General features: G+C 51.5%; 4 protein-coding genes, 1 long non-coding RNA gene and 4 other non-coding genes across 15 annotated transcripts; 8 read left to right on the top strand and 1 right to left on the bottom strand.

Annotated features, from left to right (window-relative positions):
• Positions 1-103: 103 nt before the first annotated feature.
• TNFSF13 (TNF superfamily member 13) lies at positions 104-3809 on the top strand. Of its 7 annotated transcripts, XM_017671786.3 has the most exons (8): positions 104-299; positions 1177-1406; positions 1761-1839; positions 1993-2040; positions 2185-2303; positions 2510-2648; positions 2897-2990; positions 3525-3809. In XM_017671786.3, the coding sequence occupies exons 2-8, from the start codon at positions 1200-1202 to the stop codon at positions 3634-3636; spliced, it is 798 nt and encodes a 265-aa protein (XP_017527275.1). In that variant the 5' UTR covers positions 104-299; positions 1177-1199; the 3' UTR covers positions 3637-3809. The 7 variants fall into 7 exon arrangements, with proteins under 7 accessions (XP_017527275.1, XP_017527273.1, XP_017527274.1 ...); XM_017671784.3 differs by lacking the exon at positions 104-299 and having other exon boundaries at positions 338-1406; XM_017671785.3 differs by lacking the exon at positions 104-299 and having other exon boundaries at positions 340-1406; positions 3573-3809.
• On the bottom strand, positions 3610-4077 carry LOC140849048 (uncharacterized). Its single transcript, XR_012130506.1, has 2 exons — positions 3890-4077; positions 3610-3769 (listed from the first exon to the last, which is right to left on the bottom strand). It is a non-coding gene; the product is annotated as an uncharacterized lncRNA (long non-coding RNA).
• Positions 4078-4187: 110 nt separating this feature from the next.
• Positions 4188-11588, top strand: SENP3 (SUMO specific peptidase 3). Its single transcript, XM_017671796.3, has 11 exons — positions 4188-4432; positions 5278-6003; positions 6785-7024; positions 7117-7228; positions 7609-7756; positions 7886-7933; positions 8343-8420; positions 10141-10278; positions 10453-10536; positions 10650-10700; positions 11145-11588. Exons 2-11 carry the CDS (start codon positions 5289-5291, stop codon positions 11253-11255), a joined length of 1725 nt encoding a protein of 574 aa, XP_017527285.1. The 5' UTR covers positions 4188-4432; positions 5278-5288; the 3' UTR covers positions 11256-11588.
• Positions 11589-12491: 903 nt separating this feature from the next.
• On the top strand, positions 12492-18516 carry EIF4A1 (eukaryotic translation initiation factor 4A1). Its single transcript, XM_017671767.3, has 11 exons — positions 12492-12598; positions 14001-14049; positions 14425-14557; positions 15004-15143; positions 16013-16181; positions 16525-16634; positions 16864-17007; positions 17099-17236; positions 17348-17437; positions 17687-17766; positions 17853-18516. The coding sequence occupies exons 1-11, from the start codon at positions 12576-12578 to the stop codon at positions 17995-17997; spliced, it is 1221 nt and encodes a 406-aa protein (XP_017527256.1). The 5' UTR covers positions 12492-12575; the 3' UTR covers positions 17998-18516.
• Positions 14591-14725, top strand: LOC118974086 (small nucleolar RNA SNORA48). The gene has a single exon (XR_005063666.1). It is a non-coding gene; the product is annotated as a small nucleolar RNA SNORA48 (small nucleolar RNA).
• LOC118974087 (small nucleolar RNA SNORA48) lies at positions 15459-15602 on the top strand. Its single transcript, XR_005063667.1, has one exon. It is a non-coding gene; the product is annotated as a small nucleolar RNA SNORA48 (small nucleolar RNA).
• LOC118974089 (small nucleolar RNA SNORD10) lies at positions 16299-16433 on the top strand. Its single transcript, XR_005063669.1, has one exon. It is a non-coding gene; the product is annotated as a small nucleolar RNA SNORD10 (small nucleolar RNA).
• Positions 17479-17619, top strand: LOC118974085 (small nucleolar RNA SNORA67). Its single transcript, XR_005063665.1, has one exon. It is a non-coding gene; the product is annotated as a small nucleolar RNA SNORA67 (small nucleolar RNA).
• A 138-nt stretch (positions 18517-18654) lies between the features above and the next one.
• Positions 18655-21014, top strand: CD68 (CD68 molecule). Its single transcript, XM_017671768.3, has 6 exons — positions 18655-19103; positions 19178-19599; positions 19768-19887; positions 20022-20094; positions 20203-20373; positions 20663-21014. Exons 1-6 carry the CDS (start codon positions 19055-19057, stop codon positions 20794-20796), a joined length of 969 nt encoding a protein of 322 aa, XP_017527257.1. The 5' UTR covers positions 18655-19054; the 3' UTR covers positions 20797-21014.
• The last annotated feature ends 610 nt before the right edge of the window (positions 21015-21624 follow it).

Raw genomic sequence — 21624 nt, 5'->3', positions numbered from 1 at the left:
GAACATGCTCAGGGTAGCTGAGGGCCACGGGAAGCGGGTTTGGGCATTGGGGAGTGGGGTGCAGGGCACCTGGAATTCCAGGGTGACACACAGGCTTAGAAGTGGGGACCCATATGGCTCTAACCCCTGAGGCATGAATAGAGAATGGAAAGGCAAACGCCAGGAAAAAAATCAATCCTCTGCCCAAGGTCCAGCAGAAGCAGCCTCATTTACCTAGGAGGCGGGCTTCCTCCTGCGGGGAATCCCTGGCTGGGAAGAGCAGGGGCCCTTCCTCTTGGCAGCGTCAGGACATTCAGCAGGTGCTGGCACAAGCCCTGGCTGGGATGTGGGGTGGGAGCAGGCCTGGAGGGGGCTCAGGCTCAGAAAGCAGGATGCTGGAGCCCAGGAACATGGTAGCCTGGGCCCCTGGGTCCAGGGGCGGAATCATACAGTGGTAGGGTGCTTGGGGCTTCTCTTTCTGTCTTTGTCCAGAGCCTTATGTAAGAGTGTTTCTCGGGAAACAGGAAGTCCAGCTTGCCAAGTTCAGCACAAGGAGCAGTGCCGGCCTTATTCCAACACACCCGGCCTGGCCTTAACCCCAGAGCTCAGCCAGTTTCTTGCTTCCCCCACCATGGTTCTCCTCCCCACTGAGCCCCTCCCCTCCTTTCCCACCTTCAGTCACTCCTAGCAAACCTGCCCAGAGATCTCTCCTGTGCCTCATTGAGAGGGTCTTACACCCTCACCTCTTGACCCTCAACACTGCCTGGCTGTCCCTTCATCCCTGCTCCTGGCACCATGCCCACAGCCAGCTAACCTTCCCTCCCCCACTTCTGGGGCCGCCCAAGGGTTCCTGTGCTCTGGCCGCTCCTCCTGGGTGTCACTGGCAGCCCTGTCCTTCCTAGAGAGACTGACAACAAATTCGCCTGAGGCTGGAGTTGGGGGGAAGGTGTCTCAAGACAACACTGGCCCCACAGCAGGGTGCCAGGAGCACCAACAGTGCCCCTAGCTTGCTTTCCTCCTCCCTCCTTTTTATTCTGAAGTTCCTTTTTATTTCTCCCTTGCGTAACACCCTTCTTCCCTTCTGCAGCACTGCCTGCACCCCCACCCTCCCCGCCACCTCCTTGCCACCCCATTCCTGAGGCCACAGCTGTTGGCAGGGTCCCTGGCTCATGCCAGCCTCATCTTCTTCCTTGCTAGCTCCCAAAGGGCCCCCGGGAGACATGGGGGGCCCAGTTCGAGAACCGGCGCTCTCAGTTGCCCTCTGGTTGAGTTGGGGGGCAGCTCTGGGGGCTGTGGCTTGTGCCATGGCTCTGCTGACCCAACAAACAGAGCTGCAAACGCTAAGGAGAGAGGTGACCTGGCTGCAGAGAACTGGAGGGCCCTCTGAGAAGGGGGAAGAGTATCCATGGCTGCACCTCCGGGAGCAGGTGAGTGAGGGGAAAAGGGTATCTGCAAGAGGAGAATGGTGGCAGGGCCTTGTCTGGGCCTCTTGGTCCCAGGCTCCTGGTCTGCAAAATTTCAAGTCAGGGCAAGAGAGGGTCCCAGGTTTGGAGGTCAAGGGAGCAGCCATTCCAGGAAAGGGAATTGTTAAAGATTAATGCTTCTTGTACCTCATAGATCCTGGAGGACAGCCAGCGCCAAGACTCAGGTCGCTGGGGAGTGGTGCATGAAAGATGCAAGGCATTCCTGGGTGGTGGTGCGCAGGGGAAGCAGGACTGGGGACAAAGGCTGTCTGGGACCCTTGCATCTTAGCCTAACCCCGCCCCTCTTTCCATAAGCAGAGCCCTGATGCCCTGGAAGCCTGGGAGAATGGGGAGAGACCCCGGAGAAGGAGAGCATTGCTCACCCATAAACAGAGGAGTGAGGCCTCGGGATTCGGCAGCAGGGGTGGGAGGTGATCACATAGCCAGGGATTTGGAGACTGTTAGCTGGAGCCAGGATGAGGGTGGAGGGCTAACAACAGGGTTACTGGAATAGATGGGCACTGCTGAGACTTCCTCCTTCTCTCCTCAGAGAGGCACTCAGTTCTGCACCTTGTTCCCATTAACATCACTTCCAAAGGTGAGCACTATTTTAAATAATGGCTTTTTGAGGAGGGCAAGATCTGGGAACTTTGGGGCTGGCACCTGGGCCCAAGAGAATCTCAGAGGTGAGAAGTACCTGAGAGGGCATGGAAATCCTGACTGGCACACTCCTCACCTCCAGAGGACTCTGATGTGACAGAGGTGATGTGGCAACCAGCTCTTAGGCGTGGGAGAGGCCTGGAGGCCCAAGGATATGTTGTTCGAGTCTGGGATGCTGGAGTTTATCTGCTGTACAGCCAGGTAACCCCAAATATAGAGACACACATGGGGGCTTGGAGGCCTGTTCTCCCAGAGCCTGGATGCCCCAGTACTGAGGGTTTCCTACCCCTCTGCTCATACCACTTAGAAGACCCTTCTTCATTTCTTGGCTCCCTTAGCAGGACTCCAAAGGCCTCCCAGAAGCCATGTCACCCTGTTTTCCTCAGCCTCTCCTCCCTTCCCTCCAGGTCCTGTTTCATGATGTGACTTTCACCATGGGTCAAGTGGTGTCTCGGGAGGGCCAGGGAAGACAAGAGACTCTATTCCGATGTATACGAAGTATGCCTTCCAACCCAGACTGGGCCTACAATAGCTGCTACAGTGCAGGTGAGAGCCTTGGAAGCACTGGAGGGTGGATGTTAGAAGAGCAGGACATCTGTAATTTGGGGGATTACGGGGAAGCTATGACAGGGGATTGCAAGCTGGAAGCCTGGGTGTAGGGGGTGCGTGAAGGACAGAATACTTAGGTCCTTCCAGGAAGCAGAAAAAAGGTTGAGCTGCAGAGGGGAGGGTGAAACATCAGAGAATCTGCATGGTTGTGCTTAACTGAGTATCCATTTTCTCCCTTTTTTCAGGTGTCTTCCACTTACACCAAGGGGATATTCTGAGTGTCATAATCCCCCGGGCAAGGGCAAAACTTAGCCTCTCTCCACATGGAACCTTCCTGGGGTTTGTGAAACTGTGATTGTGCTATAAAAGGTGGTTCTGAGCTTGGAAGAACAGGGTGGGTACGTACTGGAGACAGCCAAGAGCTGGCTAGGCAAAAGACAGGGAGTGGGGCAGGAACAGAGGCCTCTTCTAAGTTTTGACTGAAACCCTCAGTTTGACAGTTCATGATTCTCCGTTCCTCCCTTTTTCCTTTCCACCATAAACCCCTAGACTTTGATTTCATGATATTAAAGAGGTAGAATACCTTGCTTTTACCCCCAATCCCGCCCTGAATTCTTGATGAGGAGGGAACAGAAGAGAATGCCAGGCATAGTCTAGATCTACTTTGGGTCCCACTGGAATGCTTCCAGAACAGCACCACCATCTAGCGGCAGTTTGAGAGAATCATCCTGCCTGTGGGCAGAAGTCAACAAAGTCTACCCCCACTTAGGAAACCCCGTGTGCCCTATACCACGTCTGTCTCCAAAGACCCTCTACCCCTTCACCCCACAAGAAGCCTCATCTCGCTTTCCTCTCTCCATCTGTTGGCCCCAGTTTCCGTCACTGTCTCCAGAAGTGTATTTATTATGCGCCCATCTGCAGGGAGTGCCCGACGACAACCATCCCTTTTGCAGCCACATTATTCCTCGGATCTCAACGCCTTTAATGCTCTCCAGTCTCCTGGCAAGGCAAGGCCTGCCAAGCCCCTCTGAGCTGGGACGGGCCGCCGGGGAGCCTTGGATGAATCGTTCACCGATGTTGGTCTTGCCTCACTCTGAGCTCTTCTTTCTGCTCGAGCCCTGCTTAAATTAAATAAAATAGAATAAATGATACCTCAGATTCATTTCCCCCACTGCCTTGCCTCAGGTGCGTCCCTGTACCGGGATCTCCCCCGCCCCGGGGTCTCTGGTGCGCCTCACCAGGCTCTGACTTCGGGGCTTGGGTGCTCAGGCCCGTCAGCTCAGAGAAGGGCTGAGCGGCGGGCGTGAAGTGGCTTGGGATACGCAGGCGCAAAAGGTTGCGTGGTTCGTGTCCGCGGATATGCGCAAGCGCAGCCCTGCGCGAGGCTCGGGGGCGGAGCAGACCCCTGGAGTCTACATTCTTGAGTAGGCGGAACTAGGCGCGTGGTGGCCGCGCCGGCGCTGTTCGCCGGGTGTGACGCACTAATTCTGCGCCGCCATCGCCGGTGGGCCTGGGGCTCGCGGGAGGGGAAGGAGGAGGAGGAGGAGGGGTTGGTCGTGGAGGTGGAGGCTGAAGCAGAGCAAGAGGTGGCCGCGGCGGGGTGGCTCGGCGGCGCTGCGCGAGGCACAGAAGCGTTGGAATTCTAAACTGAGACGACTGCGCCCAAAGACAGCAGGAGTGGCGGGACCGCCGCCGTCGCCAGAGAGATGAGCCGGGAGGCCTGAGGCCTGAGGCCGGAGACGCCCGCCCTCAGGCCCGTCCGCCCGGCTTCCCCGCTCCCGGTGAGGACGCCCCTCCCCTCCCCCCAGCCCGGCCGCGGCCTCTCCCATTCCTGGATTTAACCGGGGCCCAAGGAAGCCCTCGAAGGGGCTTTTTAAGGCCCTTGCGCGCCGAGCCTTGCGAGCCTGTAGGACCATACCGGTTCTGGGACGCGTTCTGGTCCCGGGGGACTGAGCAGGAGAGACGGGGCTGGGCCAGCCTGACTCGCGCGGCTCAGTTATGACCCTGCGCCTTGATTCGGCTGCCTAAGCACCGATTCAGTTCTATGTAAGTGTTCCTTAAAATCTTACCTTTTTCATTAGACTCTACTACGCGAACCATAGCCCTGGCATTCCCATACCCTCGTGAGACGAGCTGAGCATGCCCACACTCATCCCTTTCATTCCAGGTGGTAGAGAACTCTGTCTCCCCTCTAGGCCACGGTTTCCTGTGGAAGTTGTATTCTCCTCAGGTGTCTTAGTAGCATTTCGGGATTCACCTGCTGAGCCATTTTATTTCCTTTATTGGGCTCTCAATTAGAACCACCCCTGTTGGTATTAAAATAGAGAAGAAGAACCTGCAAATTCTGTGTTTAACCTGGGGATCTGACAAGATTCCCCCAGGACTGTTGCTTAGATGGTCTCTCTTACCTGGTCTCTCTTACCTGGTCGGGAGAGAAAGGATGTGGCAGATTCTAAAGGGCCCCTTGTGGACTGTGTTGACTGGGAAGATTGGAAGTTAGGAGTTTGCGTTTTTTCCTTTTTCTTTCATTTATTTGTACCAGATTCCAGAGGAGGCATGCTGTGGAAGACAAGCAAGGTCTGAGATACAGCATGTTTGGATTCTGACACTAACGTTTGTTTTACAGGCTACTGGAAGATGAAAGAGACTATACAAGGAACTGGGTCTTGGGGGCCTGAGCCTCCTGGACCTGGAGTAGCCCCAGCTTACTCAAGCCCCAGGCGGGAGCGTCTTCGTTGGCCCCCACCCCCCAAGCCCCGACTCAAATCAGGTGGAGGGTTTGGGCCAGATCCTGGGTCAGGGACCACAGTGCCAGCCAGACGCCTTCCTGTCCCTCGGCCCTCTTTTGATGCCTCAGCTAGTGAAGAGGAGGAAGAAGAAGAGGAGGATGAAGATGAAGATGAGGAAGAGGAAGTGGCAGCTTGGAGGTTGCCCCCCAGATGGGGTCAGCTGGGAGCCTCCCAGCGACCTCACCCTCCCCGCCCTACTCATCGAAAAACCTGCTCACAGCGCCGCCGCAGAGCTATGAGAGCCTTCCAGATGCTGCTCTACTCAAAAAGCACCTCGCTGACATTCCACTGGAAGCTTTGGGGGCGCCACCGAGGCCGGCGGCGGAGCCTCACACACCCCAAGAACCATCTTTCACCCCAAGAAGTGGGTGCGACATCACAGGTGCCATCCCCCTGCTGTCGTTTTGACTCCACCCGGGGGCCACCTCCACCCCGGCTGGGTCTGTTAGGTGCTCTCATGGCTGAGGATGGGGTGAGAGGATCTCCACCAATGCCCTCTGGGCCCCCTATGGAGGAAGATGGATTAAGGTGGACTCCAAAGTCTCCTCTGGACCCTGACTCTGGTAAGGTGGGAATGGGGTGGAGCAAGGGGTGGGAAGGAGCCTCTTGATGTAGTGAGAACTGAACCTAAGGAAGGTAGGATGCAGATTGAGGGGATCCAGAATATCTATGAAATATCTTAAGTCCCATTTTGAACAGGAGCTAAGGCTGGAGAGAGAGTCAAAAGCTGGGATATAGAATCCTTAAGGTAGGTGCTGTGCATAAATGAGAAAGGAAGACATGGTTTCGAAAAGTCTGACAGTCTTGTCCACTTGAAATCCGTCTTCAGTAGGCCTCAACATTAAGGGGCCCTGTGTGTACATCTCCAGAGGGTGTACACTGTTCTCATAGTGGTGGGCTAGGATCTGAGAAATGGAGTACATCACCAGTAAGGTGTGTGACACATTCTCACTCAGAATATTCCTCTTTTGGAGAACCCCAACTAAATTTCAGGCTTTCTCTGTCTTTACATAGTTATTCACGTATTTTTCAAGCCTTTGCTACATGCTGGATAGTATGCTCGGTGCTGGGCATATAGCAGTGACAATGAAGTTTACCTCTCTCTCAATCTTAGTCTTTTCTTGCTTTCCTCTTTGTCTATGAGTAGTGACTTTTTCTATTGCTTTATAATCTCTTGGACATTCTCTTCTCATGCTTTAGGGTTTCCATTCCTTAGAGTTTATATTGGTAGATTCTGTTTCAGTTTGTTCTTTGGCATTGTAATTTATGTGCATCATTTAATCTTCCCATTTTCTTTTGATCTGAGCCAATTTTTCATCCCTATTCTTTCTTCCCTGCCCTCAGGCCTTCTCTCCAGCACTCTGCCCAATGGCTTTGGGGGACCACCTGGGCCAGAAGGGGAGCGAAGTCTGGCACCCCCTGATGCCAGCATCCTCATCAGCAATGTGTGCAGCATCGGGGACCATGTGGCCCAGGAACTTTTTCAAGGCCCAGAATTGGGCACTGCAGAAGAGGCAGAGCGGCCTGGGGAGAAAGCTGGCCAGCATAGCCCCCTGAGGGAGGAGCATGTGACCTGTGTGCAGAGTAAGAAATCCTAGAAGACTTAGTCTCTTTCCACTGACTCCTGGTTCAGAGTCTGGAGACGTCACTCCACACCTCTTTCTTCCTCCACTCAGGTATCTTAGATGAATTCCTTCAAACATACGGCAGCCTCATCCCCCTCAGCACAGATGAGGTAGTAGAGAAATTGGAGGACATTTTTCAGCAGGAGTTCTCTACGCCTTCCAGGTGAGGCATGATGAAAGAGAGGCCCTTCAGAAGAGAGCTGGGACCTGGGGGATGGGGAGAGAATGCTGCTACCTTTTCTCCCATAGGGATGTACTTGGGGAGGAGGAGGAAGCTAGAAGTGAAGGGGAGGACTCTGTAGGCGAGGGGCCAAGCCCTTGTAAGCCAACTGGGAGGGTCTCTACCTGGGACCCTGAAATACTGTATATTCCTGAGTATTCATGTACCTGTTTCTGGGGAGTGGGCCTTTAGCAGGTCCTCAGAAGGACCCATGGCCAAAAAAAAGAAGGGTTAGTTTAGATTCTTATTCCAGGCAGTAGAAAGTACTTCTGTGTGCCCCAGCCCCCTCATCTCTTGTGTGACTCCACCCTTGGCCTACTCAGGAAGGGTCTGGTGCTGCAGTTGATCCAGTCATATCAGCGGATGCCGGGTAATGCCATGGTGAGGGGCTTCCGTGTGGCCTATAAGCGGCATGTGCTGACCATGGATGACTTGGGGACCTTGTATGGACAGAATTGGCTTAATGACCAGGTGAGGAGGAGTGGCCCAACAGGCCCAAGAGGGAATTCTGGGAGCAGGGTGTCTGGGGCCCTCTGCATGGGGGAGCCCTGTACCCATGCTGCACCCTCCATGGCAAGTCGTCTTCCATCTTCTCCCCAGGTGATGAACATGTATGGAGACCTGGTCATGGACACGGTCCCTGAAAAGGTAGGCCTGACCTTCAGTCCCCAGAAGAACTTCAGCAGTCCTACACTACTTTTTTAGTTGCTTTCATCTCTTCCATCTTACATAAACAGGGTCTTTGTGTCTGGGGAGAGGTGGTAGCAGGTATTCTAGAAGGTTAAATTCACATCTATAATCTTGGTCCTGAACTTAATGAATTCTGTTCTTTCCCTCTAGTCTTAAGTGTTTTCCCCGTATGGTTAACTCCACAAATTGGAATGGGAAGCTATAAGGTTAAAATCAATTTGTTTTTTATTCTCAGTGAATTGGAGTGGAGGTTGTTGAAACTGGTCTTTAGAGCTATAATGAGATGGAGTAGACTGGGGAGAGGACACTTAGCAGGATGGCCTAAGGTCTTCTACTTCCATCCAGCTCTTTTGTCTCATTGGCACAGGTGCATTTCTTCAACAGTTTCTTCTATGATAAACTCCGTACCAAGGGTTATGATGGAGTGAAAAGGTGGACCAAAAACGTGAGTAATGAATTCACATCTACTTGGGTAACACCTTGCCTGTAAAGAATTAGAGTTCTGTTTTCTATGAGCTCTTTCCCCAATCCTGCTTATTCAGTCTTTCAAATATTTATTAGATGTTTCCTGTGTGTCAGGCACTGTTCTAGGCACTGAGGATTCAGTATCAAATAAAGATGACTTCTTCTATGGGGTGGTAATAAATAAGTCCAACTTCAGCTAATGATAAGTGCTGTGAACAAATTAAAGAGTAATATAGTAGCCTGGGAAGTGGGTACTTTAGATTGGGTAGTCTGGGGAGGCTGAGACTTGAATGATGAGGAGCAAGCCCTGTGCGGATCTGGGGGAAGAGTGTACCAGGCAAAGGGAACAAGTTCATGGGACACAGCACAAAAGAACGTTTGAGGAACAGAGGGCCCATGTGGAGGGTGTCCTGTGTGGTTGAAGCAGTGAGCAAAGGGAGAATGATAGAAAATATGGTCCGAGAGTAGATCATGTAAGGCCTGGAGAGTAGGCTAAGGAGGGTAGATCTTACTCTATGTGTACTGAGAAGTCATTGAAGAGTTTTGTTTTTTGTTTGTTTGTTTTCATCAAAGAGTTTTAAGTAGGCTGGGAAATGCCTCATTTTAAACTCCTGTTTCAGTGATAAGATTGAAAGAGGAGCAGAGTAGAAGCATGCAAGACTAGGTAGGAGAATAGCACTGAAGTCTGGGTGAGAACCTTGGACTAGCGTGGTAAAGGCAGAAGTAGAAGTAGCTTTATCCAGGATAAGTTTGGTGTATGGAGCCAGTAGGACTGTCAGGTTGGACACAGAAAATGAAGAAAAGATTAGACCAAGGATGATACCTAAGTTTTTAGCCCAAGTTACTGGAGAAACTGGGGATGGGATGGAGTAGGTTTGGTGAGGGAAAAATAATTTTTTTTTTCCCTCCACTGAGTTTCCCTACCCTCCAATTCAAAGGCGAGAATATTTCCATAGTGAGGTAGGACCACTGGCTCCAGCATTTTGTAATTTCTGTCCCCAGGTTCAAGAGCTTACACCCTCAGAGACCTGACAGGTTTGTTTCCAATAGAGGTGAAAGAACTTTGCCTCCTCTATACCTGTGTTTAAATCCTACCTCTGCCATTTCTTACTTATGTGACCTGGGACAAATTACTCTTCCAAGCCAGTTTCCTCATTTTTAGGTTGAACAGGAGAACTTACTCATAGGATTGTTGTGTTAAGTGATTGAACATTTACAAGTGCCATGTATTGTTCTTAGTGTATTATGTATATTAACTAGTTTAATCCTATGAACAAGTAGATGAGGTACTGTTATTTTCACTATCTTACAGATAAGGGAACTGAGGCGTATAGAATTACTGAGTACCTTGCCCGTGGTCATCAGCTAGCAAATGGCAGAGTCAGATTTGAAATCTGGCAGTCTTGCTCCAGAATCCTAAGCCTGGGTTCTTAGCTACTAAGCACTTGTACCTTTAATATGTGAAAAGTACCTGGTCCATCCTGGGCTCTTGAGTGTGTATTCTACACCGCCACCTCTGTCCTACCTTCATTACCCTAAGAATCTAGACATCCAGATGCTGAGCATTGCCTCACAGTCCAGGGCTGGGTCCTCTGTTCTCCTGCTTGGTTCCTGGCCTGCCCCTCCATTCCTCTTCAGAATCCTCAAGGCAATAGGCAGGTCTGTGCTGTCTTCTCTGACCTCCGGCACTGCCTCCTTAGGTGGACATCTTCAATAAGGAGCTACTGTTAATCCCCATCCACCTGGAAGTGCATTGGTCCCTCATTTCTGTGGATGTGAGGCGACGCACCATCACCTATTTTGATTCGCAGCGCACCCTGAACCGCCGCTGCCCTAAGGTTTGAGAGGGAAGGGGAAGGATGGGCAGAATGTGGGAGGAGACCCATGGGCAAGACATTCCAGGCAGAAGGGCAGCTTTGGGGTCTCTGAGGAGCAATCTGGGCTTGGTGCCTGTGACTCATTTTGTGAAATGTAGGGCATCACTTTCTCCTTCATTTTCTTCATCTACACAGCATATTGCCAAGTATCTACAGGCAGAAGCAGTGAAGAAAGACCGACTGGATTTCCACCAGGGCTGGAAAGGTTACTTCAAAATGGTAAGTCTCTAGAGGGAGAGGTGTGCAGGGTGGTTTTGGGGATAGAAGTAAGAGGCAGAAGTGAAGCTGCACCCCCAGGAGTCTCCAGGGCCTACCTTCTTTTTATTCTCTAGAATGTGGCCAGGCAGAATAATGACAGTGACTGCGGTGCCTTTGTGTTACAGGTAAGCAGATTGTCAGTTGGGTTAAAGGGTTAGGAGGGCAAGGTAGGAGGCTCTTCTGCCTCCCTCATTTGGCTCACAGCCAGTTGTGGAGCCAGGAGTAACCATGTGTTAGAATGCAGAAACCCTGATTTCACTGGTCTCCTGGCTTTCCCATCCCACACTGGGTCTCTGGTTCTGACATAGTTGTCTGCCAGACCCCAGTGCAAAGTGTTTTCTCTGTCTTAACACTAGGTAGTTCATACACCAAGTAAGAACACTGGCTTTAATGTCAGACTTTTTTTTGACCCCCCCAGGCTGTGGGACCTTGACTCCCTTTTGTTTGTGATATGGGGATGTTCTCTGAAAGATCCTGTGAGATGTCTCATAGGAAATGTGTAACACAGGTCCTGACTTAATGGGGATGCTTAGTAGGTGGTTCTCATGGCCTGCTTTGTTAACACCCAGTACTGCAAGCACCTGGCCCTGTCTCAGCCGTTCAGCTTCACCCAGCAGGACATGCCCAAACTTCGTCGGCAGATCTACAAGGAGCTGTGTCACTGCAAACTCACTGTGTGAGCCTCGTATCCTAGGCCTCAAGTCCATTCTTAATGGGCATGGGGACACAGAGACCCTTCCTTCCCAAGAAACTCCCAGTTTCTTTTCTCTGTTGCCTCACCCCACCCAGTTCCCTTTGGTTTTTCATATTTAAATGTTTTGATTTCTGTATTTTTTTTCTTTTGAGAAAATACCTGTTGACTTCTAATGTTCAGGGGGTGGCCATGGAAAAGCCGCCTTTTACCCTCTGACTGCAGGGGAGTATGGCCTTATGGCCTGGGTGGGGGCAGTTAGCTCCCTTCCATGTGCAGGTTGGGGGGTGGGAGGAAAATCTGTGCTGGGGTGGTGGGCGGGCAAAGGGGTTACTGCCTGCCAAATCTTCAAACTTTTTTTTATATATATATATATAAATGCCACGGTCCTGTTCTGGTCAATAAAGGATCCTTTGGAGATACATAGTCGTGGTCTTCCTTAAGGGACCTAAAATTAGTGGATATGCCCCATCTTGGGCTCTGCTCCAGCCAGTACTATTAGTTACTTTTTATGGATGGGTCTTGGAGACCTCAGGGGCCAACTTTTTATCCCTGGCTCAGATGGTGCCAACACCTCTTCATTACCCAAAAGAACTCCCTATCCTGAAGAAGCAGAGCTGTAAGGAGAGAAAGTAGGCAAGACTCAAAAAGAGTGCTAAATTTGGGGAACAGGACACCTAAGAGCCGGCCAGCATTCCCGACAGCAACCGCAAGTGCTCTTAAGCCCAGATGCCGGTTGATCCATCATTCCTCCTCCCTCTGGCCAAGGCAGCCCTCCAGTCCGATTCCACCATCCCTGGTATACTTGGAACCTGACGGGGCAGTGTCCGATCGCTGCTGCAGTAGAGAAAATAAAATAGGGGTCTAATGGAGAGCTGGAGCTGAGGTAAGGGTAGGTGGTAATCCCGGGAGCCCGGAAGTCCCAGGAGGCTGAAACCTCGCCCCCCTCGCGTGATAGGGCCTACGAGTCCACGTGACTCAAGGCAAGATCGCCTCCGCACGTGTAGGGGCGCTGGGCCCCAAGATGGCTGCCAGGCCTCGAGGCCTGACTCCCCTATGTCACTTCCGTACCGGCAAGAAAGGCGGGCCCCTTGGCCAATGAGGTGGAGGGGCGGGTCTTGACCTCGATAGACGTTCGAGTTACCCAATGGAGGCCACGTGCCGGAGCGATTATGGGATGACGTCACGCCGAGACGCTGAAAGACGGCGGGCGGAGCCGAGGTAGCCAAGCCAATGTGATGGCTGGGGCGGGGTCGGGCGCTCTATAAGTTGTCGATGGGCGGGCACTCCGCCCTAGTTTCTAAGGATCATGTCTGCGAGTCAGGATTCTCGGTAAGAAACGCTTTTTCAAGAGGTGGTGGCTACATACTCAGCCGCTCTCTTCCGAGGGCCCTGTCGGGGAAAACTGAAGTCCCCCGCCTTAGGCGCTCCAGGGTTGTGGGGAAACCAAACCGGGAGGGTCCGTCCTAGGGGAGTGAGGGGGCAGATCACGGCCGACGCTACCACCCGGGCCTAGGCAGAGAGCAAGGACAACCCGGCTTTCGTGGCCTAATACGTGAGGCTCGTTGGACCTCGACTCGACGCAGTGCGGTGCGCGAAGCCCCGGCGCTGCGTGGCGAGACGAGGTCGCGACCTAGCATGGGAAAGAAAGGCAGAGGCGATCGCAACTGTGCGTGGCCCAGAGCCGGCAGGTCCGGTTGTCTCACTGCCGGAGGGAGGGCTAGCGCGCGCTCGGGATTCCGGAGGATTCTGGTGGTACCACTCGCCAAAGGCAGAGGTCCCTGAGTCCCCGGATCCAGTCTCGTCGTCGCGTTGAGATATGGGTTGGGGGAGAAGAAACCGGCCGTTTAGTGTGCTGGTTTTCTTGACGGCCAGGACTGAGTCTAATCCCGAGGAGCGGCCGCGTGAGGCACCAGGAGCCCACCCGGCGCCGGGCGGGCGGGTCCATTTTGCCGCACAAGCCGGGCAATTGGCAAACTGCGGATGGGCAGGTCCACTTTCCTTCGGGGGTGAGCGGCCTGAGGTATGGGAGGGCGACGCCATTTCGCGACGGGGGCGGGCGGGATGTGGATTGTTCCATGGCGGGGGGAGATGCCGCCGGGTGGTCGAGGGAGCGAGCACATGGCGGCCCGAGGTATTCCCCTCCCCCAGTCCGCTTCGCTTCTGAGTGTTGTGCAATCTCCCCCTTTGCTAGCTCGGCTGGGGCTCATTGTGCGCGAGGCCACCGCCCGCGGCCTCCCACATCCGGGCACCGCGAGGGGGGGAGATGGGCTAGAGGGAGTGGGGGAGGGCGCGGGCTGAATGACGTGGGGGGGAAGGGGATGTCCTATTCTCGGATCTGGGAGGCGAAGGGCGGAACTTCCGGTGTGCTGGGGCCTCGATGGGAAGTACTCGCTTTTGGGCCTGGCCGTTCCAAGCCCGAAATAGGGCCTAGCGGCAAGCACCATCTCCAACTCCCTTAAGCGCGGCGCGGTCCTGCCAGCCTCCGGGTTTTAGATGATGGTTACTCCATCATGTCGGGGGCGGCGACTGTCGGACCTGAACCGCTCCCGGAATGGGGTAAAGGCCTGACCCAGTTGTAAAGTAACTACGTTGCCTTCTGGGAACTGGCGGGGGGTGGGTCAGGGAGTGAACACTGATGAAATAAGTGCAAGGCTGGTTGCTGGTAGGAAGAGCCCGGTTGTCAGGATTTCTAGCGTGCCTCAGTTGGCATACTCCTACTTTAAACCAACAGATCCAGAGACAATGGCCCCGATGGAATGGAACCTGAAGGCGTCATCGAGGTGAGATTGCACCCCTACAATCACTGTTCTGGGAGAAGCGGTGCCACTACCAGTGTACCCTTAACGTTCTGGCCCAGACGAGAACCCGGACTTCATATTTAATACGTGTTAAAAATACTGTATATCCCTGAGAGTATGTATAACATGTCATTCCATTTGAGCCCTGTTCTCCCATCTACAGTTTCCTGCCTCACAGTTAACAAGTGGCCTAGCTCCATAAGTCATTTCCCAGACCATGTAGAGCTTGCTGGCTTCCCTGGAGGGGAGAGGTGGTGAGCTCTTAAGCTCTGGTGTGGGCACAAGGTCCTCTTGGTCCAGTGTTAGAGCATGTCCGTCCACCTTTTCTACTACTTTGAATTTATTTGCATCCTACAGAGTAACTGGAATGAGATTGTGGACAGCTTTGATGACATGAACCTCTCAGAGTCCCTCCTCCGTGGCATCTATGCCTATGGTTTTGAGAAGCCCTCTGCCATACAGCAGCGAGCCATTCTTCCTTGTATCAAGGGTAAGACTCCTCTACCCAGAGCAAGTTCTGTAATATCCCTGACCTGGGTAGAGTGGCACCTGGTTGGTGGTGCTTGTCTTGTATCAGCCAGGGATAAAGCAACTCCTTGTTCATCCCAGCTTGGCTGTTGGTCTGTGCCTGTGCCTGGTTCATGCCCTGGACACATGGATTGCTGTTTTAATTTCGATGTAGTAGTATTTTAGTCTCCTACACTTGGTATTTACAGCTGTATTTCTGTTCCATCTTTGTATAGTAGTAAATGAGTTAATGACCTGATCTGGCTTTGGGTAGTATGTTGTGATGAGGTAAAGTCTGAAGCACTTCGTGGGTGGCATATAGTTCTGTTGGTTGCTTACTAACCTTGTTAAGCAGGGCCCTAAGTGTCCCATGATACCAAGGTGTATGCTCTCTACCATACTGAATTTTTCTCTTGATTGTCTGTTAAGGTTATGATGTGATTGCTCAAGCCCAATCTGGGACTGGGAAAACAGCTACTTTTGCCATATCAATTCTGCAACAGATTGAATTGGATCTAAAGGCTACCCAGGCCTTGGTCCTGGCACCCACTAGAGAATTGGCTCAGCAGGTAAGAGTGTACCTGCTTTCTCCTTTCTTGAAGGATTTATTTAGAAATGATTAGCACGTAATCTAAAAAGGTGATAAGCTCACTATCACCACCTTGGAAGTACTGGGGTGAGTGGGGTAGGAGAATGCAGGTGATCTAAAGAAACCAATTGATCACTTCTACATCTCTCAAGACTTGTTCCGTTAATTATAAGCCTTTTTCCACCCAAACACAATAAGTAAGCATCACTTCCTCCACCCATTTCCTGAGTCAAATGGGAAGGCTGATGGGTGGAGCCTAGCTGGTTGTGCAGGTTTGGAGGCTCTTTATGAACAAACCCCCTGGCAGTGAGCGAGGAGACACCTGATGGCTGGTGTTGGTCTTATATCAGTCAGAGACAAATTAAAGACACAGTCCTTGTTCATCTTAGCTTGATACCTGGGTTGGTGGCTAGAGCTTTTTCAAGCCTGGAGCATATAAAACCCTAATGATCCACTTCCAAGTTCAGAACGTAACAGGTAGCATTGGTTTTGTGGCGGGGGTACCAAGACATGGGTGTATGTAATTCCATTTATAAAACTGGTTGTCGTGAAATTAAATAAATGGGTCACGGTAGACTACTGGAAAGTTGTAGAGGTAAGCCATATTATTTCAGAGGGCAGTTACTGTGAAACAATGTATATACTTAGGAGTCAGACGAATTCAGATCTTGAGACTGCCATTTAGCTGACAGTGTGATCTTAAATGGCTTAATTTGGATTTTTCCCACCTTAAAAATGAGTTAATAGTATTTATCAGAATTGTTGGAAAGAGTAGAAACATGAGTACTTAAGATGGGGCCTGACAAAGTTGCAGTTAATGTTTGAGCACTTTCTGTCTTCTGGGTTCAGATACAGAAGGTAGTCATGGCATTAGGAGACTACATGGGTGCCTCTTGCCACGCTTGCATTGGGGGCACCAACGTGCGTGCTGAGGTACAGAAGCTGCAGATGGAAGCTCCCCATATCATCGTGGGTACCCCAGGTCGTGTGTTTGATATGCTTAACCGGAGATACCTTTGTGAGTACTTTGATTTTTCTAGTCCTATGGCATGTCCCTCTTCTGTATGCTTTTCCTAGTCTTTCAACTGTCCCAGTCTCACTCCTAATAATGCTAGTTTTATCTTCTGAAAGAGTTGCTCTGTGATGAACCCATGCGTGTCATCTGAGCCTGGCTTCCTGTGGTCTCAGCTCAGGTAGTGTTCTACTTCCCAGGGCTGTTTGGCCTGGCAGGGGGTTCTGGGCAAAGGATCAGTCCCTCTCTTCTGAGAGCAGAACACCTGTCCCTTTTTTTCATTTTCTTTATTGGGGAAGTATATTTCATATTTCCCTAATTGCTGTTTTGATTTTTTCTTTGCCTGTAGCTCCCAAGTACATCAAGATGTTTGTACTGGATGAAGCTGATGAAATGTTAAGCCGTGGATTCAAGGACCAGATCTACGACATATTCCAAAAGCTCAATAGTAATACCCAGGTGAGAAAACTCATTGACAGAGACTTGCTTGTATAGATTACAGATGATTCCTTTATAGATTGCGGTGTGGTTGGGGTAATAGAGGAGTAATAGGGAGTGCCAGAGGAACCATGAAGAATTCTGGAGTCTCAAGCCTTTTTATGCACTGGCTTCAGTTTCCCTTGGTATTGGGGAAGGTGGCAGGCATCATGGAGTATCCTCAATGAGATGTTCTTTTTTTCCCCATTAGGTGGTTTTGCTGTCAGCTACAATGCCTTCTGATGTGCTTGAAGTGACCAAAAAGTTCATGAGGGACCCCATTCGGATTCTTGTCAAGAAGGAAGAGTTGACCCTGGAGGGTATCCGCCAGTTCTACATCAATGTGGAACGAGAGGTGGGGCCCAGTGCAGGAGGCGGGCCTGCTGGCAAGTTGTTGGGTATAGCCCCTGACTGATTGTCCCTCCCACCCCTACCCCCACCCCCAGGAGTGGAAGCTGGACACACTGTGTGACTTGTATGAAACCCTGACCATCACTCAGGCAGTCATCTTCATCAACACTCGAAGGAAGGTTGATTGGCTCACTGAGAAGATGCACGCCCGAGATTTCACTGTTTCTGCCATGGTGTGTTTTCTCACCTTTGAAACCAACATGTTATGTCAGCACCCCACTTTAACAGCCAGTTCTCTGAGAAGTAATGTTCCAACCTGTTACACTCTCCTGTTGCTGTTCTAGCATGGTGATATGGACCAAAAGGAACGAGATGTAATCATGAGGGAGTTCCGCTCAGGCTCTAGCCGAGTGTTGATTACCACCGACCTGCTGGTAAGCAAAGGGGAATGAAGACTGGGAAGGAAAACGGGAGGACCCAAGGTGATTCCCTCTCCAAGGGGCTGGCTAGTGCCTTCTTCAGGAAAGTAGCAACTTGGAATAAAATTTGGCATGCCACAGATTTTGTGGGAGAAGGGGATGTTTGTTTCCTTTGCTTCTCTTGGCTGCCTACATGTATACTTGATTCCTTTCTGGATAGATTGTTCTCACTGACATGCTGAAGTTGTATCTTTCTTGACATAGGCCAGAGGCATTGATGTGCAGCAGGTTTCTTTAGTCATCAATTATGACCTTCCCACCAACAGGGAAAACTATATCCACAGGTAAGTGCACATTTGGAATCTTCATCCAACCATCCCTGGGCTGAAGCCTCTGATTTCCTCACTTAACCTAAGATGTTGTTTTGTAGAATCGGTCGTGGTGGACGATTTGGCCGGAAGGGTGTGGCTATTAACATGGTGACAGAAGAAGATAAGAGAACTCTTCGAGACATTGAGACCTTCTACAACACCTCCATTGAGGAGATGCCCCTCAATGTTGCTGACCTCATCTAAGAGGGGTGGTCCTGCTACCTAGCCCCAGCCAGGATTCAATCCTTGGGGTGGGGGTCTGAGGAGGAACAGCAGGAGGGGGGAGGGAAGGGAGCCAAGGGATGGACATCTTGTCATTTTTTTTTTTCTTTGAATAAATGTCACTTTTTGAGGCAAAAAGAAGGAACCGTGAACATTTTAGACACCCTTTTCTTTGGGGTAGGCTCTTGCCCCTGGCGCCGTCTCTTCTCCCAAAAACACTAATCCATTTCCCTAACCTAGTCAGCCTCCAAGTCCCAGAGGCTCTCCCCACCCCAGCTGGATTCCTCTGAAAACGATTCTCAAGAGGCTATGTCACTCAACCTCATTTGCTGGACCAAATCTGGAGGGAGAACCCCTCAGTTAACGTGGCCCAGGGGATTGTTCCCAGGTGGGGGGAGCAGGGGAGAAAAAATGGTAGCCATTTTTACATTGTTTTGTATAGTATTTATTGATTCAGGAAACAAAACACAAAATTCTGAATAAAATGACTTGGAAACTGCCTGTTTGGGCTTCATTTCTTCTCTGCCACCACTATTTGGTACTTCTCGCCTTCCCTACTTCAGCTAATATTTACTTTTTGTGCTGAGTTTCTGTTAACCACTAGTTGGCCAGGGATGGTCACGACATGTGACCTGAAGGGGTTGGGCAGGCTGCAGCATAATAAGCATCTCACATGTCTCATCCGAGAGGAAGTGATAAAAGGGGAAAGGGTGTGGAAATAGAACTTAGTAATTTTTTGAGACTAGTGAGGGAGGGGGCTGTTCACTGGTTCTGTAGTCACAACTGGAGCATATTGCTGAAGTAACCGTGCCCCCAAGGATCATGTCCAGACATCATTGTAGCCACACATTCTTGGCTCTGACAGCTCCCACTTACACTGGGGCCAAGTGTCCTGATTTAATGACTAAGGTTCGAGGCAGGGGCTGAGGTGCCTGAGTCAGGGTGGGGGTGTTACAGGAAGTTAAGACTTATTTCCTCCTTTCCAAAAGAGTGTAGAGATTATTGAGCGAGCTGGACTCCCGAGTGAGGCTGTTCTGTCATGAGGCTGGCTGTGCTCTTCTCAGTGGCCTTGCTGGGGCTACTGGCAGGTAAGGAGAAAGGACAGGTGAGGTGGGAGGGAGCCTGCCCATGGATTGCTAACTGGCCTTTCCTCTGCTATAAGCCCAAGAGACTGGGAATGATTGTCCTCATAAAAAATCGGCCACCCTGCTGCCATCTTTCACGGTGACACCTACAGCTGCAGAAAGTACAAGCAGCCCTGGAACAACCAGCCACAGAACTAGCAAGAGCCACAGCACCGCCACAGCCACCACAAGCCATGAGCCCACAACAGCCACTCAGAATCCTGCTACCACCAAACACAGAAATGCCACAGTTCATCCAACAACCAACAGCACCACCACCAGCACAGGCCCCACCACCACTTCTCCCCACCCAGGACCATCTCCACCCTCCCCAAGCCCTAGCCCAGGCTCTAAGGGGGCTATAGGAGACTACACGTGGACTAATGGTTCCCAGCCCTGCATCCGGCTCCAAGCCCAGATTCAGATTCGAGTTCTGTACCCAACCGAGGGTGGAGGGAAGGTAAAGCCAGAAGACGGTGGAGGACATGACGGGAAGTGGGCGAGGCCTGCTATGGCCCTGAGAGAGGAAGGAAGAGTAGAGGAGACAAACTGGGGGGATGCAGGGAATGGAATCGTGGGTGGCACAGCTGGGTAGTCTCGTGACCCCTCTCATCTTTAACTTCTGCAGGCCTGGGGCATCTCTGTACTAAACCCCAACAAAACCAAGGCCCACGGGGGCTGTGAGGGTGCCCATCCCCGCGTGCTCCTCTTATTCCCCTTCGGGCAGCTCAGCTTGGGATTCAAGCAGGTACTTCCCCCTGAACCCTCACTCTCACCCTCCAAGTGCCTGATCCCTGATCAATCCCTCATTTTGCTCCTTACTCTGTGCACACGTATGTTACTCTCTCCTGCTGCCCTGAGCCTTCCTGGTCACCTCCCCAGGAGCCACCACAGAGCACTGTCTACCTGAACTACATGGCTGTCCAGTACAACGTGTCCTTCCCACAGGCAGCAGGTGAGTAACCTTCCCTTTCTCATCACATGCACTAGAGGTCTGGGATCCTGAAGAGACCTAAGCTTGGGGGTGGGGACATGGATATGAAGCTGACTCTTCCTCTTTCAGAGTGGATGTTCTCAGCTCAGAATTCATCCCTTCGAGAGCTTCAAGCCCCCCTGGGTCAGAGCTTCAGTTGCAGCAATGCAAGCATCGTTCTTTCACCAGCTTTCCACCTCGACCTGCTTTACCTGAAGCTACAAGCTACTCAGCTGCTCCCCACAGGGGCCTTTGGGCCAAGTAAGACCCATTTCTTCTTCCAACTCTCGCACTGTACTGAAAGCCCTGCTCCAGGCCCATAACCTCCCTCCTTATACCCCAAAATCTCCTCCCTCAGGCTTGTCATAACTGTAGGACACCTGTCCTCCTCCTCTACAGGACTGCCCATTCTGTCCTTTCATTCACCACGGAGTCATCTAAGTGGGCTCATCAATCTCCTACTTCCTAATGTCTCCCGTTTCCCCCCCTCCTTCCTCCCCTGTATCCCAGTCACAACCATTATGATGCCTACTTCCTGCCCTTCCGCCAGGTTTCTCTTGTTCCAGTGACCAATTCATCTGGCTTCCTCTCATCATCGGCCTGATTCTTCTCGGCCTCCTCACCCTGGTGCTTGTTACCTTCTGCGTCATCCGGAGACGGCCACCCACCTACCAACCCCTCTGAGCATTTGTTCCAACAATCTAAGGCACCAGTGGGCACCATCACTTCTCATCACTCAACTGAGACTCCAAGGCAAAGTTTATCTTCCTTCCCTCTCTGTCTTGAAAGACGAAAGCAGAGATAATGCCATCAGGAAGAATGAGGGAAAATATGTTTATTAATGTGACAGATTCCCCCTTCCCCCTCCCCAGTGGGAGAATAGTAAAACCTACTCAAATCTGTCCTTGGTTTTCCTTGTCTTTTCTGCCAGAATTTAAAGCTCTGAATTTCTTGCCACATGCCTTTCTGTGCCTTCCATGGCTGAGTCTCGGGGATCCAGCTGGTGAGGAGGGATGATAATGTCAATGTGTGACCACACTGGGTTCATCCCTTCAAGCCTGACACATCTGGTGCTCAGTCTGCCTCACCTCGCTTCCTCTTCTGAGGACCCTAGTTGCTCAGGTTGGCCCTCCCCCTGCAATTTAGTGAAGGCACCCATCCCAGCAGCCTTTTTCACAACCCTCATAAACAATTACAGGTGAAGCAGACAGTAAGGGCAGTGAGTGTGGGAAAGTCACATCTGCCATTTCATTTCAAAAGGCTGCACCAGTGGCTTAGCAACAAGAATAACCTGTCAACCCCCGTCCAGGGCTAGCTGAACTGCCTGATCTAACACTTGCTGCTATCTGGGACGCTATTTCACCTGCAAAAGGTTTCATCAACCACGGGAGCAGTGGGTACTCTGACCGCCACTTAACACTTACCCTCTGTGCTCCTGGGAACACAATGTCTCCAGCCTGCACCACCTGCCAAGCCAACCCTGATGTTCCCCAATTCACCTAGTGACAGTGA

This window comes from Manis javanica, chromosome 4, assembly GCF_040802235.1.
Source record: "Manis javanica isolate MJ-LG chromosome 4, MJ_LKY, whole genome shotgun sequence".
In the NCBI taxonomy this organism is placed as follows: Eukaryota; Metazoa; Chordata; class Mammalia; order Pholidota; family Manidae; genus Manis; species Manis javanica.
This window is presented reverse-complemented; position numbering and strand designations above follow the sequence as displayed.